Below are 23810 nucleotides of genomic sequence, written 5' to 3'. Positions count from 1 at the left end.
CACTTGCTAGTAAACTCTCACCGAATCAGCGTATACATCAATGTTGTTTTGTGAGGCTATCCGGAACATATCCCAGTCCACGTGATCGAAGAAATCTTGAAGCGTGGAATCAGATTGGTCGGACCAGCATTGAACAGACCTGAACACGGGCGTTTCTTGTTTTAGTTTCTGTCTATAGGCTGGGAGCAACAAAATGGAGTTGTAGTCAGATTTTCCAAAAGGAGGGCGAGGGAGGGCTTTGTATGCGTCGCGGAAGTTAGAGTAACAATGATCCAGGATTTTGCCAGCCCGGGTTGAGCATTCTACATGCTGATAAAATTTAGGGAGCCTTGTTTTCAGATTAGCCTTGTTAAAATCCCCAGCTACAATAAATGCAGCCTCGGGATATGTGGTGTCTAGTTTACATAGAGTCCAATGAAGTTCTTTCATGTGTCTGCTTGGGGGGGATATACACGACTGTGATTATAGTCAAAAATAATTCTGTTGGTAGTTAATGTGGTCAGCATTTGATTGTAAGGAATTCTAGGTCAGGTTAACAAAAGGACTTGAGTTCCTGTATGTTGTTATGATCACAGCACGACTCGTTAATCATAAGGCATACACCCCCGCCCTTCTTCTTACCAGAGAGATGTTTGTTTCTGTCGGAGTGATGCGTGAAGAAACCAGGTGGCTGTACCGACTCGGGTAACATATCCCGAGTGAGCCATGTTTCCGTGAAGCAGAGAATGTTGCAATCTCTGATGTCTCTCTGGAAGGCAACCCTTGCTCGGATTTCGTCTAACTTGTTGTCAAGAGACTAGACATTGGCAAGTAGGATACTCAGGAGCGATGGACGATGTGCCCGTCTACGGAGCCTGACCAGAAGTCCGCTCCATCTGCCCCTTCTGCCCCTTCTGCAGTGCCGTTGTTTTGGGTCGCCTACTGGGATCCGATCCATTGTCCTGGGTGGTGGTCCAAACAGAGGATCCGCTTTGGGAAAATCGTATTCCTGGTCGTAATGTTGGTGAGTTGACATTGCTCTCATATCCAATAGTTCCTCCCGGCTGTAAGTAATAAGACTTAAGAGTTCCTGGGGTAACAGTGTAAGAAATAATACATAAAAAAAACGAAATACTGCATAGTTTGCTAAGAACGCGAAGCGAGGCGGCCATCTCTGTCGGCATCGGATGTAGACACTCTGGATGTGTGTGTGCGTGTGTGTGTGTGTGTGTGTGTGTAGGACCATAGTCATCCAGAGGATGGTTATTTTAATGCAGTGAAACTGAAATTTGTTTTACCTCATTTCTACCAGTAACTACACACAGAGACGCAGCTCTCCCTCGTCCTCTCGATTCCTGCTTACGAGCAGAAAACCTCAAAACAGGAAGTACCAGTGACTCGTTCAATATGGAAGTGGTCCAAGGAAGCAGATGCGATGCTAAAGGACTGTTTTTAGTCATTAGGCAGATGCTCTTATCCAGAACGACTTACTGTTAGTGCATTCATCTTCAGATAGCTAGCAGGGGATCACATCTCACAGTAAATACACTTTTCCTCAATAAAGTAGCTATCAGGCAAAGTCAGAGCTGGGGGGGGTCAAGGTGAGGAGGGGGATTATTTATGATATTCTTTGAAGAGGTAGGGTTTCAGATGTTTTCAGAAGATGGGCAGGGACTCTGCTGTCCTAGCTTCAGGGGGAAGATGGACAGGGACTCTGCTGTCCTAGCTTCAGGGGGAAGATGGACAGGGACTGCTGTCCTAGCTTCAGGGGGAAGATGGACAGGGTCTCTGCTGTCCTAGCTTCAGGGGGAAGATGGACAGGGACTCTGCTGTCCTAGCTTCAGGGGGAAGATGGACAGGGACTGCTGTCCTAGCTTCAGGGGGAAGATGGGCAGGGACTCTGCTGTCCTAGTTTCAGGGGGAAGCTGGTTCCACCATTGGGGTGCCAGGACAGAGAAGAGCTTGGACTGGGCTGAGCGGGAGCTGCCCTCCCGTAGGGCCAAGAGACCAGAGGTGACAGAACGGAGTGCTCGGGTTGGGGTGTAGGGTTTGAGCATAGCCTGAAGGTAAGGAGGGGCAGTTCCTCTTGCTGCTCCGTAGGTACAGCGAGTTGCAGTAGTCCAGATGGGAGAGGACAAGTGACCTGCGCCGCTTCCTGTGTGAGGTAGGGCCGCTTCCTGTGTGAGGCAGGGCCACTTCCTGTGGGAGGTAGGACCGCTTCCTGTGTGAGGTAGGGCAGCTTCCTGTGTGAGGTAGGGCAGCTTCCTGTGTGAGGTAGGGTGCTAATCTATGGATGTTGTAGAGCATGAACCTGCAGGACTGGGTCACTGCTTTGATGTTTGCAGAGAACGACAGGGTCAGCAGAGAGAAAAAATAAATACATTTAGGAGTACATTTCCTGCAATTCTACACATTTTGCCATGGGGCGTAGGGAAAATGTTGCCGTTTTAAAGCAAGTTGGCTGCAATTCTACTAAGACTAACTTAAAAAAAATCAATGGGGGACCCACGGTCGGTAATTTGACCACGATCGGTACAAGTTTAGATAGCTGGCTAGACTAACTTCCTGTTGCGTGTAGAAAAAGTTTAAAAAACACAAAACGCAGTTTAGAAATTTGGTTGTGCAGTTTTCCAGTTGTTATTGTTGTTATTAGTCAGAAAAACATTTTGAGATCGAAACACAGACTGAGTTCTGGCAGACCGTCAGTTACCCTTCCCTTGTCTACACGGTGATTGAAAATGGAACTAATTCCTCACACACACACACTGACAGACCTGTCTTAAAGTAGTTATTTGATTGACAGCCTATTACTAATGGCAGCATCCATGCTGTTCACTTCTGTGGAAAAAACAATAAGGTCTTGATTGCAATTGATATTTCAATGGAAGTAGTGGGTTGTCGTGTGTGTGGTGTGTGTGTGTGTGGCGTGCGTGCGTGCGTGCGTGTGTGTGTGCGCGCAGGGGAGAACATTCTCCCTCTATGTATCCGTCACAGCCCTAACATAGAAAACAAATACTAAACCGCCTGATATAATCTCTCAAAATAAAAAGAATCTCTCTCTTTCTTCTCTCCCTTTAATTGATTCTCTCTCTCTCTCTCATCCCTCAAATCTGCCATCTCTCAATATCTCTCTCTCTCCATCTCTCAATCTCTCTCGCCATCTCTCCATCTCTCTCCATCTCTCAATATCTCTCCATCTCTCAATATCTCTATCTCTCTCTCCATCTCTCTCTCCCTCTCTCAATTTTTCTCCATCTCTAAGGTACTTAGGCTTCACTTATCAAACAACAGCAGAATGCATCATGACACACACACACACACACACACACACACACACACACGCAGTAATCTGCCTAGGGGATAACAACAGCATTTCTCACTCTGACATGACAGGTTGAACTATCTCACAAATTACTCTGGAATGAAGAGAAAAAAACGATATACTCTCCATCCCAAGTGGTACCCTGTTCCCTATTTTGTGCACTACTTTAATGTAATGTAGGGTGTAGGGTGTAGGGTGAAAGGGTACGATTTGAGACACAGCCCACAGCTAAAATGTCAACAAAATGTCCATTCTCTCTCTCTATTCCTTTCCATCCAGTTGTTTCCTCTCTCCCTTCATCACTCCATATCTCAGCTAACTCCGTTGTTTTATTCATATATCTCTCCCCCTCTCTATCTCTGTTCGCTCCATCTACCTATCTCCCCATCTCTCTCTCCCCCTCTCTCTCTCGCTCTCTCTCAATCCATCTCTCTCTCATTCCATCTCTCCCTCTCTGTCATTTCATCTCTCTGGGGGCTTCTACACCCCTGTCCTCCCCTACCCTCCCTTCTCTTCTCTTCACTTCTCTTCCTTTCCTCTCCTCTTCTCTCCCCTCCCTCGTCTCCTCGTCTCCTCCCTTCTCTTCTCTCTTCGCTTCACTTCTCTTCCTTTCCTCTCCTCTTCTCTCCTCCCTCCTCTCCTCCTCTCCCCTTCATCTTTCCATCCTACCATCACATTCTTCATTAAGGACACTTGGTGCTCTCTCCTCTTACCTCATCTCCTCCTTTAACCTGTATCCCTCCATTCCTCTTTATCCTTCCATCACATCCAGGACTCTGGGGTCTCCTTACCTTCCTTACTCATCTCCTCTCTTCTCTCCATCCCATCTCTCCACACATGTTTGGTTACTACATGATTCCATACCTGTTATTTCATAGTGTTGATGTCTTCACTATTATTCTACAATGCTTTTACTTTTAGTTCTACATCCTTCAATCACAAATCACAGATCCTCATCGGCCAAACCCATCATCTCTTTCCTCCCCTACAAAATCCCTCTCTCCTTCGTTCCCTCACTGGCTCAACTATTGATTCCTCTCATGCTCTATAACATCTCCCACCCCTCTCTCCTCTGTTCCCTTCAACCCTGTAATCTATTTTATGTTTTCACTGATAGCGATTGGACAGGGATATTTCCACAGTGCTTTTTTTACACATCCATGACGATGTTTTAGTGTTTATGGAACAAATCAGCCCTAGGTCGGTTTCTCTCTACACACACACACACACACACGAGGATGATGCCTCAGTGATCTTGATCTATTATTAATTTCTGAACAGCCAGATGAAAGGGATGGATTCATCAGAGCAGCCAGGTCGATCATTAGCAGGCAGCCAGAGTAAACGCTCACAGACTTATGGATGGATTCATCAGAGTAGTCAAGTCAATCATTAGTAGGCAGCCAGAGTAAACGCTCACAGACTTCTGGATGGATTCATCAGAGCAGCCAGGTCGATCATTAGCAGGCAGACAGAGTGCTTGTGTGTGTGTGTGTGTGTGTGTGTGTGTGTGTGTGTGTACCTGTTTGGCCAGTTTAACAGAGTCAGAAGTCAGTCGGTCTCTTAGATGAGGGTCCAGGTCGGCAGCAGGGGCAATCTCCACCACCTACAAAACACAGCACAACTTTATTAACAACACCGCCTTCAAACACAATACAACTTTATTAACAACACCTTCATTAAACAGAGACAGACTTTCACATCGAGAAAAAAGAAGCTCAACAGGCGCAAGAGTTAAAGGACAACATCTCAAAAATCTAATTTGACCAAAATAAAACAATATATAACACATTACAATATATATGATGTCATTAGAGAAGTACACGTTAGCAAATAAGAGACTTTGGACACTGAAGTAATACAAAAAGTAAAGTCATAAAAAATAAGTTATAAATAGTAAATTAATAAATAGTGAAGTAATAAATACTAACATAATAAAAAATAAGTAATAAACAGTAAAGAAAAACATAGAAAGTAATAAATAGTAAAGAATAAGTAGTAAAGGAATAAATAAAGGAATAAATAGTAAAATAATAAATAGTAAAGTAATAAATACTGAAATAATAAAACAAATAAGTAATAAAAAACAAGTAATAAATAGAAAGTAATAAATATTAAAAGAATAATTAGTAAAGGAATAAATAGTAAAGGAATAAATAATAAAGGAATTAAAAATAAAAATAATAAATAGTGAAGTAATAAATACTAAAGTAATAAAAAATAAGTAATAAATAGTAAAGGAATAAATAGTGAAAGAATAATTAATAAAGGAATAAATAGTTAAATAATAAATACTAAAGTAATAAATACGTAATAAATAGTCAATTAATACATAGAAAGTAATAAATAGTAAAGGAATAAATACTGAAAGAATAAGTAATAAAGGAATAAATAGTTAAATAATAAATACTAAAGTAATAAATACGTAATAAATAGTAAATTAATACATAGAAAGTAATAAATAGTAAAGGAATAAATACTAAAGTAATAAATAGTAAAGGAATAAATACTAAAGTAATACATACTAAAGGAATAAATACTAAAGTAATACATACTAAAGGAATAAATACTAAAGTAATAAAAAAATATGTAATAAATACTAAAGGAATAAATAGTAAAGGAATAAATAAAGGAATTAATAGTAAAGTAATAAGTACTAAAGTAATAAAACATTTTAATTAAATAGTAAAGGAATACATAGAAAGTAATAAATAGTAAAGGAATAAATAGTAAAATAATAAATAGTAAAGTAATAATTACTAAAGTAATAAAAAATAAATAATAAATAGCAAAGGAATAAATAGCAAAGGAATAAATAGCAAAGGAATAAAAAGGAAATGAATAAATAGTAAAATAATAAATAGTAAAGTAATAATTACTAAAGTAATAAAAAATAAGTAAAAAATAGTAAAGTAAAGGAATAAATAGTAAAGTAATGATTTTTTCCCCCCTTTATTTAACCTGGCAAGTCAGTTAAGAACAAATTCTTATTTACAATGACGGCCTAGGAACAGTGGGTTAACTGCTTTGTTCGGGGGCAGAATGACAGATTAGTACCTTGTCAGCTCGGGGATTTGATCTTGCAACCTTTCGGCTACTAGTCCAACGCTCTAACCACTAGGCTACGCTGCCGGCCCCAATAGTAACGAAATAAACAGTAAAGGAATAAATAGGAAAGTAACACAAATGAAGTAATTAACAGTAAAGTAACAAACAGTAAAGGAATAAATAGAAAATGAATGAATAGGGAACATGTACAGTATATACTGTAGATATAGTTATATATAGATACAACCTTGTTCTAAAATTGATTATATAGTTTTTTTTCCTCGTCAATCTACACACAATATCCCATAATGACAAAGTAAAAACATTTTTTTTTGTAAAAATGTAAATAAAATAAAAACTGAAATATCACATTTCGATGAGTATTCAGACCCTTTACTCAGTACTTTGTTGAAGCACCTTTGGCAGCAATTACATCCTTGGGTTTTCTTGGGGATGGCCCTACAAGCTTGGCACACCTGTATTTGGGGAGTTTCTCCCATTCTTCTCTGCAGATCCTCTGTCAGGTTAGATGGGGAGCGTCGCTGCACAGCTATTTCCAAGTCTCTCCAGAGATGATAAATCGGGTTCAAGTCCAGGCTCTGGCTGGGCCACTCAAGAACATTCAGAGACTTGTCCCGAAGTCACTCCTGCATTGTCTTAGCTGTGTGTTGGAAGGTGAACCTTCACCCCAGTCTGAGGTCCTGAGCGCTCTGGAGCAGGTTCTCGTCAAGGATCTCTGTACTTTGCTCTGTTTATCTTTCGCTCGATCATGGCTAGTCTCCCAGTCCCTGCTGCTGAAAAACATCCCCACAGCATGATGCTGCCACCACCATACTTCACAGTAGGGATGGTGCCAAGTTTCCTCCAGACGTGATGCTTGGCATTCAGGCCCAAAGAGTTCAATCTTGGTTTCATTAGACCAGAGAATTTTGTTTTTCATGGTCTGAGAGTCCTTTAGGCGCCTTTGGGCAAACTCCAAGCAGGCTGTCATGTGCCTTTTACTGAGGAGTGGCTTCCATCTGGCCACTCTACCGTAAAGGCCTGATTAGTGGAGTGCTGCAGAGATGGTTGTCCTGAAAGGTTCTCCCATCTACACAGAGGAACTCTGGAGCTCTGTCAGAGTGACCATCGGGGTCTTGGTTACCTCCCTTCTCCCCCGATTGCTCAGTTTGACCAGCTCTAGGAAGAGTCTTGGTGGTTCCAAACTTCTTCCATTTAAGAATGATGGAGGCCATTGTGTTCTTGGGGACCTTCAATGCTGAATACATTTTTGGGACCCTTTCCCAGATCTGTGCCTCAACACAATCCTGTCTCAGAGCTCTACAGACAATTCCTTTGACCTCATGGCTTGGTTTTTGCTCTGACATGCACTGTCAACTGTGGGACCTTTTATGTGTATTTCATTTTTTTATACACTTGCAAACATTTACAAAACATGTTTTCGCTTTGGAGATTGACGAGGAAAAAATGTATTTTATTAATTTAAGAATAATGCTGTAACGTAATAAAATGTGGAAAAAGGGAAGGGGTGTGAATACTTTCCGAATGCACTGTATATATGCAGTACCAGTCAAAAGTTTGGACACACCTACTCATTCCAGGGTTTTTCTTTATTTTTACTATTTTATACATTGTACAGTACTGTTGAAGACATCAAAACTATAAAATAACACATATGGAATCATGTAGTAACCAAAACATTTTAAACAAATGAAAATATATGTTATATTTTAAATTCTTCAAAGTAGCCACCCTTTGCCTTGATGACAGCTTTGCACACTCTTGGCATTCTCTCAACCAGCTTCATGAGGTAGTCACCTGGAATGCATTTCAATTAACAGGTGTGCCTTGTTAAAAGTTAATTTGTGGAATTTCTTTCCTTCTTAATGCGTTTGAGCCAGTCAGTTGTGTTGTGACAAGGTAGGGGGGTATACAGAAGATAGCTCTATTTGGTAAAAGACCAAGTCCATATTATGGCAAGAACAGCTCAAATAAGCAAAGAGAAACGACAGTCCATCATTACTTTAAGACATGAATTTCAGCCAATACGGAAAGTGTCTAGAACTTTGAAAGTTTCTTCAAGTGCAGTCGCAAAAACCATCAAGCGCTATGATGAAACTGGCTGAGGACCGCCACAGGGAATGGAAGACCAAGAGTTAGCTCTGCTGCAGAGGATAAGTTCATTAGAGTTACCATCCTCAGAAATTGCAGCCCAAATAAAGGCTTCAGAGTTCAAGTTACAGACACATCTCAACATCAACTGTTCAGAGGAAACTGCGTGAATCAGGCCTTTATGGTCGACTTGCTGCACAGAAACCACTACTAAAGGATGCCAATAATAAGAAGAGACTTGCAAATTTGAGATTTTTGGTTCCAACCGCTGTGTCTTTGTGAGACGCAGAGTAGGTGAACGGATTACCTTCCGCATGTGTAGTTCCCACTGTGAAGCATGGAGGAGGAGGTGTGATGGTGCTTTGCTGGTGACAGTCTGTGATTTATTTAGAATTCAAGGCACACTTAACCAGCATGGCTACCACAGCGTTCTGCAGCAATACACCATCCCATCTGGTTTGCTCATAGTAGGACTATCATTTGTTTTTCAACAGGACAATGACCCAACACACCTCCAGGCTGTGTAAGGACTGCTTGACCAAGAAGGAGAGTGACGGAACGCTGCATCAGATGACCTTGCCTCCACAATGACCCGACCTCAACCAAATTGAGATGGTTTGGGATGAGTCGGACCGCAGAGTGAACGAAAAGCAGCCAACAAGTGCTCAGCATATGTGGGAATTAGTTCAAGGCTGTTGGAAAATAATTTCAGGTGAAGCTGGTTGAGAGAATGCCAAGAGTGTGCAAAGCTGTCATGAAGGCAAAGGGCGGCTACTTTGAAGAATCTAAAATATAGAATATATTATTTGTTGAACACTTTTTTGGTTACTACATGATTCCATATGTGTTATTTCATAGTTTTGATGTCTTCACTATTATTCTACAATGTTGAAAGTAGTAAAAGTAAAGAAAAGCCCTGGAATGAGTAGGTGTGTCCAAAACTTTTGACTCGTACTGTATATATAGATACCTTCTGATGTCTTCTCTGAATGGAACAGTCTCTCTCGTAGAGATGTATTATGTTCCCATACTTATCACCTGGGGATGGAGAGAGGTAGAGAGGGAGAGGGAGGTAGAGAGAGAGGTAGAGAGAGGGGTAGAGAGAGAGCGAGGGAGGGAGGGAGGGAGAGCGTAAGAAAGAGAGAGACAGAGAGGGAGGGAGAAAGGGAGAAAGAGAGCGAGAGGGAGAGAGAAAGGAAGAGGGAGACAGAGAGTGAGACGGAGGGAGGGAGAAGAGATATTTTGAGTAATTTAAATCCCAAACTTGCCCTGTAGACATTAGTTCATCTCCCATCATGTCCCCAGACACAGACACACACATTTTAAATACTTTATTTGAATCCACCATTCAAATTGACAAAAAAAGGATCCAAACGTTTCAAGGGTCCCTGTATGCACGGCCCTCAAGTGTACAGAAAGCACCTCCTTCTCCAAACAGCCTGGCTGCCCACGACAGCTGAAACAGAGCAGTATCTAGCCAATTGCCTTGCCCTAGTTTTTGTCAGGCCCACAATCTGGAGGCAACGCACTGGAAGCCTGTGTTCCTGGCCGAGACTGCCAAATATCAGAGCCACCAGCTAGCACCTAAATGAGGCTGTCCAAGCGTGCCACGAGCGGCTGGTATTTACACACACACACACACACACACACACACAAACACACACAGCAATTTGCAGCCAACAAATTCACCTATAATGAGGCAGAATAATGAAAGACAACTCCATACCAACATGCGCATACGCCCGTACACACTTACCCAGGATCTGAACTTCTATGTGTCGTGGTTTCTCGATGAACTTCTCCACAAACAGAGCTCCGTTCCCAAACGCTGTCTGAGCCTCAGAGTAGGCCCTGTGGTAGTTCTCCTCCAGTTCCTGTTAACATAACCGGTCAACCAATCAGCTGTCAGAGCCTCAGAGTACGCTCTCTGAGAGTATGACTCCAGTTCCTGTTAACATAACCGGTCAGCCAATCAGTAAACCAACCAATCTATCAATCAATAGTTAGTCAGGGCTTCAGAGTACGCTCTCTGAGAGGATGACTCCAGTTCCTAGAAGAGATAGTCAATCAATCAAGTCAATCAATCAATCAAGTAAATCAATAGTTTGTCAAAGACTTTACCTACCTACCAACTAGGGTTGGGTAGGTTACTTTCTAAATGTAATCCATTACTAGTTACCTGACCAAAATTGTAATAAGTAGTGTAACTTTTGGATTACCCAAACTCAGTAACGTAATCTGATTACATTTAGTTACTTTTAGATTACTTCCCCCTTAAGAGGCATTAGAAGAATAAAAAAATGTATGTTACCAATTGAATAACATCTATTGCAAGATCAATCAATGTTAAACTTCACATAGCTGGCCATATATGGATGTTAAATTCTACTTTATGGGTTGGTTGTGTAGGCTACTTCTAACCCATAACCTTATACTACAAATAATAATATGATTAAATTATATCTTTACATTAAAAACCAAAGTCTATCAGAATTCCCTCAACCTTTAATCTCTCTCTCTCCCTCAACCTTTAATCTCTCTCTCCCTCAACCTTTAATCTCTCTCTCCCTCAACCTTTAATCTCTCTCTCCCTCCATCTCTCTCCCTCAACCTTTAATCTCTCTCTCCCTCAACCTTTAATCTCTCTCTCCCTCCATCTCTCTCCCTCAACCTTTAATCTCTCTCTCCCTCCATCTCTCTCCCTCAACCTTTAATCTCTCTCTCCCTCCATCTCTCTCCCTCAACCTTTAATCTCTCTCTCCCTCCATCTCTCTCCCTCAACCTTTAATCTCTCTCTCCTCCATCTCTCTCCCTCCATCTCTCTCCCTCAACCTTTAATCTCTCTCTCCTCCATCTCTCTCCCTCAACCTTTAATCTCTCTCTCCCTCCATCTCTCTCCCTCAACCTTTAATCTCTCTCTCTCACTCAACCTTTAATCTCTCTCTCTCCCTCCATCTCTCTCCCTCAACCTTTAATCTCTCTCTCCCTCCACTCTCTCTCCCTCAACCTTTAATCTCTCTCTCCCTCCATCTCTCTCCCTCAACCTTTAATCTCTCTCTCCCTCCATCTCTCTCCCTCCATCTCTCTCCCTCAACCTTTAATCTCTCTCTCCCTCCATCTCCCTCCCTCCATCTCTCTCCCTCCATCTCTCTCCCTCAACCTTTAAAAAACAAAGTCTATCAGAATTCCAGTCATTCCAATAAATGTTATACCCCTTGATCTTCAAGAAAAGGACTTGGAAATATGGTATAGATTAGCCAAATTGTTTTACCTGAGCATAACCCCCAAACTAAGGACTAATTAACCAGCACTACTCTGTTGTAACCTCTCTCAGATGAATAGACAGAGCTATGGATGCAAGGACTGACCATCCATGATATAAAAATATAGTTTTAACCATGAGGCTATACAGTGTTTGTTTAAAAACTTGGAGTAAAACAAGCTTATATTTTGAACAAAGCTCATGAGGCATTTCTAAGTTCTATTCTTCAAGAATCAATGAATATATACATACATATATATATATATAATTTTTAGTCCAAAAATGGATGTAGCAACTACAGATTGCCCCTTTAAGTCTATTAAATGTGTGCGAGTTTGAGCATGTGTCCATTAGGCCTATGGATGTTTCACTTTTATGCAGCTGATGCAAGAGCACATCATTCACTGGCTGTCCACTGGTTTCAAAATCAATGAATGATAAGCAGCTTAAACTTCTTGAATTCAACCATTATTGGGTTCAAATACACATTTAGATTTGTGAACAGCCATCCAGAACAATCACAATCCGTAAAGCGCAAATAGCTAAATGAGAGAGCAGCAGTGTGATTCACATCAATGCGCTATGTAGATATCAATAAGAAGTGACATCCGTATCGCCGTAGACTACCCAACTGCTGTCATCCTTTACCTCCAAGCGTTTATTCAAGTTGGATCATCTTTGGATGCCGACAGCAGCCACACCATTGGAAGACATAGCTTGGACTGTAGCCCACAAAAGCCTATTCCTGCTCTTTTCCCACAATCCATCAAACACATTTGGTGTGTCATCATAGTGGTCTCTGACATCATAGTGGTCTCTGTCATCATAGTGGTCTCTGACATCATAGTGGTCTCTGACATCATAGTGGTCTCTGTCATAATAGTGGTCTCTGACATCATAGTGGTCTCTGACATCATAGTGGTCTCTGACATCATAGTGGTCTCTACAACAATACTTTCCCCCTAAGAAGGTTTCCTAGTAAGTTACAACAATACTGTTATTCAGAATATACACCTGAACAATAATATACCTGCTGTTACTCAGAATATACACCTGAACAATAATATACCTGCTGTTACTCAGAATATACACCTGAACAATAATATACCTGCTGTTACTCAGAATATACACCTGAACAATAATATACCTGCTGTTAGTCAGAATATACACCTGAACAATAATATACCTGCTGTTATTCAGAATATACACCTGAACAATAATATACCTGCTGTTACTCAGCATATACACCTGAACAATAATATACCTGCTGTTATTCAGAATATACACCTGAACAATAATATACCTGCTGTTATTCAGAATATACGCCTGAACAATAATATACCTGCTGTTACTCAGAATATACACCTGAACAATAATATACCTGCTGTTACTCAGAATATACACCTGAACAATAATCTACCTGCTGTTACTCAGAATATACACCTGAACAATAATCTACCTGCTGTTACTCAGAATATACACCTGAACAATAATATACCTGCTGTTATTCAGAATATACACCTGAACAATAATATACCTGCTGTTATTCAGAATATACGCCTGAACAATAATATACCTGCTGTTACTCAGAATATACACCTGAACAATAATCTACCTGCTGTTATTCAGAATATACACCTGAACAATAATATACCTGCTGTTATTCAGAATATACACCTGAACAATAATATACCTGCTGTTATTCAGAATATACACCTGAACAATAATATACCTGCTGTTATTCAGAATATACACCTGAACAATAATATACCTGCTGTTACTCAGAATATGTCTGTCATTCTCTGAGGTTCTGATTGATGAGTGGTTTCTCTCTCTCACCCCTCTCTCTCTCCCCCTCTCTCTCTGTATCTCTCTCTCCCCACTCTCTCTCTGTATCTCTCTCTCCCCCCTCTCTCTCTGTATCTCTCTCTCTCCTCTCTCTGTCCCTATCCCCCCCTCTCTCTCTGTATCTCTCTCTCCCCCCTCTCTCTCTGTATCTCTCGCTCCCCCTCTCTCTCTGTATCTCTCTCTCCCCCTCTCTCTCTGTATCTCTCTCTCCCCACTCTCTCTCTGTATCTCTCTCTCCCCCTCTCTCTGTATCTCTCTCTCCCCCTCTCTCTCTGTATCTCTCTCTCCCCCTCTCTCTCTGTATCTCTCTCTCCTCTCTCTGTCCCTATCCCCCCTCTCTCTCTGTATCTCTCTCTCCCCCCTCTCTCTCTGTATCTCTCTCCCCCTCTCTCTCTGTATCTCTCTCCCCCTCTCTCTCTGTATCTCTCTCTCCCCCCCTCTCTCTCTGTATCTCTCTCTCTCCCCCTCTCTCTCTGTATCTCTCTCTCCCCCCTCTCTCTCTGTATCTCTCTCTCCCCCCTCTCTCTCTGTATTCTCTCTCTCCCCACTCTCTCTCTGTATCTCTCTCTCTCCCCCTCTCTCTCTGTATCTCTCTCTCCCCCTCTCTCTCTGTATCTCTCTCTCCCCCCTCTCTCTCTGTATCTCTCTCTCCCCCTCTCTCTCTGTATCTCTCTCTCCCCCTCTCTCTCTGTATCTCTCTCTCTCCCCACTCTCTCTCTGTATCTCTCTCTCCCCCCCTCTCTCTCTGTATCTCTCTCTCCCCCCTCTCTCTCTGTATCTCTCTCTCCCCCCTCTCTCTCTGTATCTCTCTCTCCCCCCTCTCTCTCTGTATCTCTCTCTCCCCCCTCTCTCTCTGTATCTCTCTCTCCCCCCTCTCTCTCTGTATCTCTCTCTCTCCCCACTCTCTCTCTGTATCTCTCTCTTCCCCCTCTCTCTCTGTATCTCTCTCTCTCCCCCTCTCTCTCTGTATCTCTCTCTCCCCCCTCTCTCTCTGTATCTCTCTCTCTCCCCCTCTCTCTCTGTATCTCTCTCTCCCCCCTCTCTCTCTGTATCTCTCTCTCCCCACTCTCTCTCTGTATCTCTCTCTCCCCCTCTCTCTCTGTATCTCTCTCTCCCCACTCTCTCTCTGTATCTCTCTCTCCCCCTCTCTCTCTGTATCTCTCTCTCCCCCTCTCTCTCTGTATCTCTCTCTCCCCCTCTCTCTCTGTATCTCTCTCTCTCCCCCTCTCTCTCTGTATCTCTCTCTCTCCCCCTCTCTCTCTGTATCTCTCTCTCCCCCCCTCTCTCTCTGTATCTCTCTCTCCCCCCCCTCTCTCTGTATCTCTCTCTCCCCACTCTCTCTCTGTATCTCTCTCTCCCCCCTCTCTCTCTGTATCTCTCTCTCCCCACTCTCTCTCTGTATCTCTCTCTCCCCTCTCTCCCCCTCTCTCTCTGTATCTCTCTCTCCCCCCCTCTCTCTGTATCTCTCTCTCCCCTCTCTCTCTCTGTATGTCTCTCTCTCCCCTCTCTCTCTCTGTATCTCTCTCTCCCCACTCTCTCTCTGTATCTCTCTCTCTCCCCACTCTCTCTCTGTATCTCTCTCTCTCCCCTCTCTCTCTCTGTATCTCTCTCTCCCCACTCTCTCTCTGTATCTCTCTCTCCATCTCTCTCTCTCCCCACTCTCTCTCTGTATCTCTCTCTCCCCCTCTCTCTCTGTATCTCTCTCTCCCCCCTCTCTCTCTGTATCTCTCTCTCTCCCCACTCTCTCTCTGTATCTCTCTCTCCCCACTCTCTCTCTGTATCTCTCTCTCCCCCTCTCTCTTTGTATCTCTCTCTCTCTCCCCCTCTCTCTCTGTATCTCTCTCTCCCCACTCTCTCTCTGTATCTCTCTCTCTCCCCCTCTCTCTCTCTGTATGTCTCTCTCTCCCCTCTCTCTCTCTGTATCTCTCTCTCCCCACTCTCTCTCTGTATCTCTCTCTCCCCTCTCTCTCTCTGTATCTCTCTCTCTCCCCTCTCTCTCTCTGTATCTCTCTCTCCCCTCTCTCTCTCTGTATCTCTCTCTCCATCTCTCTCTCTCCCCACTCTCTCTCTGTATCTCTCTCTCCCCCTCTCTCTCTGTATCTCTCTCTCCCCCTCTCTCTCTGTATCTCTCTCCCCCTCTTTCTCTGTATCTCTCTCTCTCTGTATCTCTCTCTCTCCCACTCTCTCTCTGTATCTCTCTCTCCCCACTCTCTCTCTGTATCTCTCTCTCTCCCCCTCTCTCTCTGTATCTCTCTCTCTCCCCCCTCTCTCTCTGTATCTCTCTCTCTCTCCCCACTCTCTCTCTGTATCTCTCTCTCTCCCCCTCTCTCTCTGTATCTCTCTCTCCCCCCTCTCTCTCTGTATCTCTCTCTCCCCCCTCTCTCTCTGTATCTCTCTCTCTCCCCACTCTCTCTCTGTATCTCTCTCTCTCCCCCTCTCTCTCTCTGTATCTCTCTCTCCCCCCTCTCTCTCTGTATCTCTCTCTCTCCCCACTCTCTCTCTGTATCTCTCTCTCTTTCTGGATCAATATTGTCATTTACAACCCGTCATCCCTCGTTCTTTCCATCTGATTCGAAGACATTGTTATCTTCCTGGTCGAGCTTCTCTCTGTTCTCTCTGCTAATCATCACACTGACAGCTTAAGAGAGCAGACTGTGTGTGTGTGTGTGTGTGTGTGTGTGTGTGTGTGTGTGTGTGTGTGTGTGTGTGTGTGTGTGTGTGTGTGTGTGTGTGTGTGTGTGTGTGTGTGTGTGTGTGTGTGTGTGTGTGTGTGTGTGTATTCTAAGCTAAATTAGAAGTGAATGCATGATTGCTAGGGCTTTTCATTTTATTGGCAGCAAGGGGAATGCCAAGGAATTCATCACACACACACCACACACACACACACACAAATACAGTGTCATCCGTACAATACTTTAAAGATAACAGGAAAACCATGCACTTCCTGTCTGTCTGTCTGTCTGTCTGTCTGTCTGTCTGTCTGTCTGTCTGTCTGTCTGTCTGTCTGTCTGTCTGTCTGTCTGTCTGTCTGTGTCCTCACCTTGTACTCTTTTACCACCCTCATGCCTCGTCCTCCTCCTCCATAGGCAGCTTTAAAGATGATAGGGAACCCATAGGTCTCAGAAAACACCCTGGCCTCCCCCACAGAAGATATAGGAGCATCTGTCCCAGGAACCACTGGTACACCTAGAGAGAGAGAGAGAGAGAGAGAGAGAGAGAGAGAGAGAGAGAGAGAGAGAGAGAGAGAGAGAGAGAGAGAGAGAGAGAGAGAGAGAGAGAGAGAGAGAGAGAGAGAGAGAGAGAGAGAGAGAGAGAGAGAGAGAGATTTACGTCTGAGGACAAATAATAATGAACTCAACCTACACAGACAAACACCTATGTTACCGTACATTTGTCTTTTTGTTCATGTTTGTGATTAATTCAGTCGATGTAAGAAACAGAACTGCGTGTTTCTCCCCCCCAAAAAATGTTGAGGGCCTAAATGAACAATAAAGTTTATTGTATTTGAAGGTGTGAGTGTCCAAGAGGGTTGGAGGACCGTACCAGCGCTGATAGCCAGAGAGCGAGCTTCCACTTTGTCCCCCATCTTGCGCACAGTTTCTGGGGAGGGCCCGATGAAGCGGACTCCTGCATCAACACAGGCCTGGGCAAAGTCTGATCTCTCAGATAGAAACCCATAACCTGGATGGATAGCATCTACACCATTCTCCTGTTGGACGGAGGGAATGGGGGAGATATAAACAGACAGAGAAAGAGAGAGACAGAAAGAGACGGAGGGAGAGAGGAGAAAAATGGAGAGAGATTATGCCAAATATTCAACGGTAAACTACAGTACAGTAGAGTACTCAACGGTAGTGTAGTATAGTATTCAACAGTAGACTACAGTATAGTACTCAACAGTAGTGTAGTATAGTATTCAACAGTAGACTACAGTATAGTACTCAACAGTAGACTACAGTACAGTCTAGTACAGTATTCAATAGTAGACTACAGTATAGTACTCAACAGTAGACTACAGTACAGTCTAGTACAGTATTCAATAGTAGACTACAGTATAGTACTCAACATTAGACTATAGTATAGCACTCAACAGTAGACTACAGTACAGTAAAGTACTCAACAGTAGACTACAGTACAGTAAAGTACTCAACAGTAGACTACAGTATAGCACTCAACAGTAGACTACAGTACAGTCTAGTACAGTATTCAATAGTAGACTACAGTATAGTAGTCAACAGTAGACTACAGTATAGCACTCAACAGTAGACTACAGTAGTGTACTCAAAAGTAGACTATAGTATAGTATAGTACTCAACAGTAGGCTACAGTACAGTACAGTACTCAAAAGTAGACTACAGTATAGTACTCAAAAGTAGACTACAGTATAGTACTCAACAATAGGCTACAGTACAGTATAGTACTCAACAGTAGGCTACAGTACAGTATAGTACTCAACAGTAGACTACAGTACAGTATAGTACTCAACAGTAGGCTACAGTATAGTACTCAACAGTAGACTTCAGTATAGTACTCAACAGTAGACTACAGTACAGTATAGTACACAACAGTAGACTACAGTACAGTATAGTACACAACAGTAGACTACAGTACAGTATAGTACTCAACAGTAGACTACAGTATAGTACTCAACAGTAGACTTCAGTATAGTACACAACAGTAGACTACAGTACAGTATAGTACTCAACAGTAGACTACAGTATAGTACTCAACAGTAGACTTCAGTGTAGTACTCAACAGTAGACTACAGTATAGTACTCAACAGTAGACTACAGTACAGTATAGTACTCAACAGTTGGCTACAGTATAGTACTCAACAGTAGACTACAGTATAGTACTCAACAGTAGACTACAGTACAGTATAGTACTCAACAGTTGGCTACAGTATAGTACTCAACAGTAGGCTACAGTATTGTACTCAACAGTAGACTACAGTATAGTACTCAACAGTAGACTACAGTACAGTATAGTACTCAACAGTTGGCTACAGTATAGTATTCAACAGTAGACTACAGTATAGTACTCAACAGTAGACTACAGTACAGTATAGTACTCAACAGTTGGCTACAGTATAGTACTCAACAGTAGACTACAGTATAGTACACAACAGTAGACTACAGTACAGTATAGTACTCAACAGTAGACTACAGTATAGTACTCAACAGTAGACTTCAGTATAGTACTCAACAGTAGACTACAGTATAGTACTCAACAGTAGACTACAGTACAGTATAGTACTCAACAGTTGGCTACAGTATAGTACTCAACAGTAGACTACAGTATAGTACTCAACAGTAGACTACAGTACAGTATAGTACTCAACAGTTGGCTACAGTATAGTACTCAACAGTAGACTACAGTATAGTACTCAACAGTAGACTACAATACAGTATAGTACTCAACAGTTGGCTACAGTATAGTACTCAACAGTAGGCTACAGTATTGTACTCAACAGTAGACTACAGTATAGTACTCAACAGTAGACTACAGTACAGTATAGTACTCAACAGTTGGCTACAGTATAGTACTCAACAGTAGACTACAGTATAGTACTCAACAGTAGACTACAGTACAGTATAGTACTCAACAGTAGACTACAGTATTGTACTCAACAGTAGACTACAGTACAGTATAGTACTCAACAGTTGGCTACAGTATAGTACTCAACAGTAGACTACAGTATAGTACTCAACAGTAGACTACAGTACAGTATTGTACTCAACAGTAGACTACAGTATAGTACTCAACAGTAGACTACAGTACAGTATTGTACTCAACAGTAGACTACAGTATAGTACTCAACAGTAGACTACAGTACAGTATTGTACTCAACAGTTGACTATAGTATAGTACTCAACAGTAGACTACAGTATAGTACTCAACAGTAGGCTACAGTATAGTACTCAACAGTAGACTACAGTACAGTATTGTACTCAACAGTAGACTACAGTACAGTATTGTACTCAACAGTAGACTACAGTACAGTATTGTACTCAACAGTAGGCTACAGTACAGTATTGTACTCAACAGTAGACTTCAGTATAGTACACAACAGTAGGCTACAGTACAGTATTGTACTCAACAGTAGACTACAGTACAGTATAGTACTCAACAGTAGGCTACAGTATTGTACTCAACAGTAGACTACAGTACAGTATTGTACTCAACAGTAGACTACAGTACAGTATTGTACTCAACAGTAGGCTACAGTACAGTATTGTACTCAACAGTAGACTTCAGTATAGTACACAACAGTAGGCTACAGTACAGTATTGTACTCAACAGTAGACTACAGTACAGTATAATACTCAACAGTTGGCTACAGTATAGTACTCAACAGTAGACTACAGTACAGTATTGTACTCAACAGTAGACAGCTGTTCAGGACAACTGTGTGATCACGCTCTCCGCAGCCGATGAGAGTAAGACCTTTAAGCAGGTCAACATTCACATGGCCGCAGGGCCAGACAGATTACCAGGATGTGTACTCCGAGTATGCGCTGACCAACTGACCAACTGACATTTTCAACCTCTCCCTGTCCCGAGTCTGTAATACCAACATGATTCAAGCAGACCACCATAGTGCCTGTGCCCAAGAACACGAAGGTAACCTGCCTAAATGACTACCGACCTGTAGTACTCACGTCTGTAGCCATTAAATGCTTTGAAAGACTGGTCATGGCTCACATCAACACAATTATCCCAGAAACCCTAGACCCACGACAACAACAGATCCACAGATGATGCAATCTCTGTTGCACTCCACATTGCCCTTTTCCACCTGGACAAAAGGAACACCTATGTGAGAATGCTATTCATTGACTACAGCTCAGCGTTCAACACCATAGTGCCCTCAAAGCTGATCACTAAGCTAAGGACCCTGGGACTAAACACCTCACTCTGCAACTGGATCCTGGACTTCCTGACGGGCCGCCCCCAGGTGGTAAGGGTAGGTAACAACACACACAGGGGCCCCTCAAGGGTGCAAGCTCAGTCCCCTCCTGTACTCCCTGTTCAGTCATGACTGCACGGCCAGGCATGACTCCAACACCATACGATATAGTACTCAACAGTACAATTGAGGCCAAAAGTTTTGAGAATGACACAAATATAAATTTTCAGTGTCTTTAGATATTTTTGTCAGATGTTACTATGGAATACTGAAGTATAATTACAAGCATTTCATAAGTGTCAAAGTATTTTATTGACAATTACATGAAGTTGATGCAAAGAGTCAATATTTGCAGTGTTGACCCTTCTTTTTCAAGACCTCTGCAATAGGCCCTGGCATGCTGTCAATTAACTTCTGGGCCACATCCTGACTGATGATAGCCCATTCATGCGTAATCAATGCTTGGAGTTTGTCTGAATTTGTGGGTTTTTGTTTGTCCACCCGCCTCTTGAGGATTGACCACAAGCTCTCAATGGGATTAAGGTCTGGGGAGTTTCCTGGCCATGGACCCAAAATATCGATGTTTTGTTCTCCGAGCCACTTAGTTATCCCTTTTGCCTTATGGCAAGGTGCTCCATGATGCTAGAAAAGGAATTGTTCGTCACCAAACTGTTCCTGGATGGTTGGGAGAAGTTGCTCTCGGAGGATGTGTTGGTACCATTCTTTATTCATGGACGTGTTCTTAGGCAAAATTGTGATTGAGCCCACTCCCTTGGCTGAGAAGCAACCCCACACATGAATGGTCTCAGGATGCTTTACTGTTGGCATGACACAGGACTGATGGTAGTGCTCACCTTGTCTTCTCCGGACAAGCTTTTTCCGGATGCCCCAAACAATCGGAAAGGGGATTCATCAGAGAAAATGACTTTACCCCAGTCCTCAGCAGTCCAATCCCTGTACCTTTTGCAGAATATCCGTCTGTCCCTGATGTTTTTCCTGGAGAAAAGTGTCTTCTTTGCTGCCCTTCTTGACAGCAGGCCATCCTCCAAAAGTATTCGCCTCACTGTGCGTGCAGATGCACTCACACCTGCCTGGTGCCATTCCTGAGCAAGCTCTGTACTGGTGGTGCCCCGATCCCGCAGCTGAATCAACTTTAGGAGATGGCCCTGGGGCTTGCTGGACTTTCTTGGGCGCCCTGAAGCCTTCTTCACAACAATTGAACCGCTCTCCTTGAAGTTCTTGATGATCCAATAAATGGTTGATTTAGGTGCACTCTTACTGGCAGCAATATCCTTGCCTGTGAAGCCCTTTTTGAGCAAAGCAATGATGACGGCATGTGTTTCACTGCAGGTAACCATGGTTGACAGAGGAAAATCAATGATTCCAAGCACCACCCTCCTTTTGAAGCTTCCAGTCTGTTATTCGAACTCAATCAGCATGACAGAGTGATCTCCAGCCTTGTCCTCGTCAACACTCACACCTGTGTTAACGAGAGAATCACTGACATGATGTCAGCTGGTCCTTTTGTGGCAGGGCTGAAATGCAGTGGAAATGTTTTTGGGGGATTCAGTTCATTTGCATGGCAAAGAGGGACTTTGCAATTCATCTGATCACTCTTCATAACATTCTGGAGTATTGCCATCATACAAACTGAGGCAGCAGACTTTGTGAAAATGTATATTTGTGTCTTACTCAAAACTTTTGGCCACGACTGTAGACTATATTATAGTACTCAATAGTAGGCTACAGTACAGCATAGTATTCAATAGTAGGCTACAGTATAGTACTCAACAATAGGCTACAGTATGATATAGTACTCAACAGTAGACTACATTGCGGGGGAGGGAGGGAGGGAGGGAGGGAGGGAGGGAGGGAGGGAGGGAGGGAGGGAGGGAGGGAGGGAGGGAGGGGTAGAATGAGAACTCATTACAGGTTAATAATCATTCAGTGAACTGTAGCATCAGCCGTGTAGGGATTAAAGCCAGACCTGGACAGACATACACACCTACACACACACCGCACACACCGGGCCTCGACCAACCATCTGGCCTTAGTTACGGAGCATGCTCATTATGGGCTGTCTTGTTGTTAGGGGAGACGGTTGGCAGGGTGCTCCGCAACAACAGACGGCGAGGGGCAGAGACTGATGAAAGGGATAGCTGCACAGCCACACACACACACCACACACACCACACCACACCACACACACACACCACACCACACCACACACACACACACACACCACACACCACACACACACACACACCCACGCCACACACACCCACACACCACACACCACACACACAGACACACACACACACACACCACACACCACACACACACACACACCCACGCCACACACGCACACACACACACACACACACACACAGACACACAGACACACACACACACACACACACACACACACACACACACACACACACACACCCACGCCACACACACACACGCCACACACACACACACACACACAGCCACACACACACACACACCACACCACACCACACACACACACACACACACACACACACACACACACACACCACACCACACACACACACACACACAGCCACACACACACACACACACACACACATACAGAGAGAGATATAGGCGGGCACACACACACACACACTGGATATGGGCCCAGACAAAACAGAGGGATATTCTGTCAAGAAGAGGAATGAGAGATAACTTGAGCTGTGTTCCAATACTCATACTAACCGCACTAACCGTACTATTTGTGACGTAAATCGAGTATGTAGTATGCTTATTGGTCCTAGTATGGACACTATTTCTATGCTTTGTGGGCCATAATGCGATTCTTCCGTAAATGAGGCGTGGCTTTACAACATTTTCAGATTTGAAGAAAAGGGTGAAAAATATGCAGCCGAAGTCGGACGAGAGCGGATACAAATTCATTGCTTGAACTAATTATGACAAATGTTAAGAAAATGTTGAGCAATGTAATAAAGTAATGACTTTTCAAATAAGTTACCTTACACGTTATGTTGACTAGAAATTTGTTAGCTATGCTATCCTTACGAACCGCATAGCATATCTGTCACGCCCTGATCTGTTTCACCTGTCCTTGTGATTGTCTCCACCCCTCCAGGTGTGGCTTATTTTCCCCAGTGTATTTATCCCTGTGTTTCCTGTCTCTCTGTGCCACTTCGTCTTGTATGTTTAGTCAAGTCAACCAGCGTGTTTTTCCCCGTACTCCTTTTCTGTTCTCTTTTTAGTCCTCCCGGTTTTGACCCCTGACTGACCTTGGACTACTTTCCCGCCTGCCTGCTCATCCTGACTGCCCT

The 23810-nt window shown here is 43.2% G+C and overlaps 1 protein-coding gene across 3 annotated transcripts in view; it reads right to left on the bottom strand.

The window, feature by feature from the left end:
* LOC106592454 (pyruvate carboxylase, mitochondrial) overlaps positions 1 to 23810 on the bottom strand; it is a 482562-nt gene that overhangs the window by 430027 nt on the left and 28725 nt on the right. For 2 of the 3 annotated variants that reach the window (XM_045701616.1, XM_045701615.1), the window contains exons 5-9: positions 17115 to 17280; positions 16612 to 16757; positions 10218 to 10335; positions 9417 to 9499; positions 4824 to 4907 (exon numbers count right to left, since the gene is read on the bottom strand). In XM_045701616.1, the coding sequence (XP_045557572.1) occupies positions 4824 to 4907; positions 9417 to 9499; positions 10218 to 10335; positions 16612 to 16757; positions 17115 to 17280 (597 nt within the window). The remainder of the gene's footprint in view (positions 1 to 4823; positions 4908 to 9416; positions 9500 to 10217; positions 10336 to 16611; positions 16758 to 17114; positions 17281 to 23810) is intronic. The other variant, XM_045701617.1, reaches the window with a different exon arrangement.

Source organism: Salmo salar, chromosome ssa18 (genome assembly GCF_905237065.1).
Source record: "Salmo salar chromosome ssa18, Ssal_v3.1, whole genome shotgun sequence".
In the NCBI taxonomy this organism is placed as follows: Eukaryota; Metazoa; Chordata; class Actinopteri; order Salmoniformes; family Salmonidae; genus Salmo; species Salmo salar.
The sequence above is the reverse complement of the archived record's forward strand: the minus strand, read 5'-3'. Positions and strand labels throughout refer to the sequence as shown.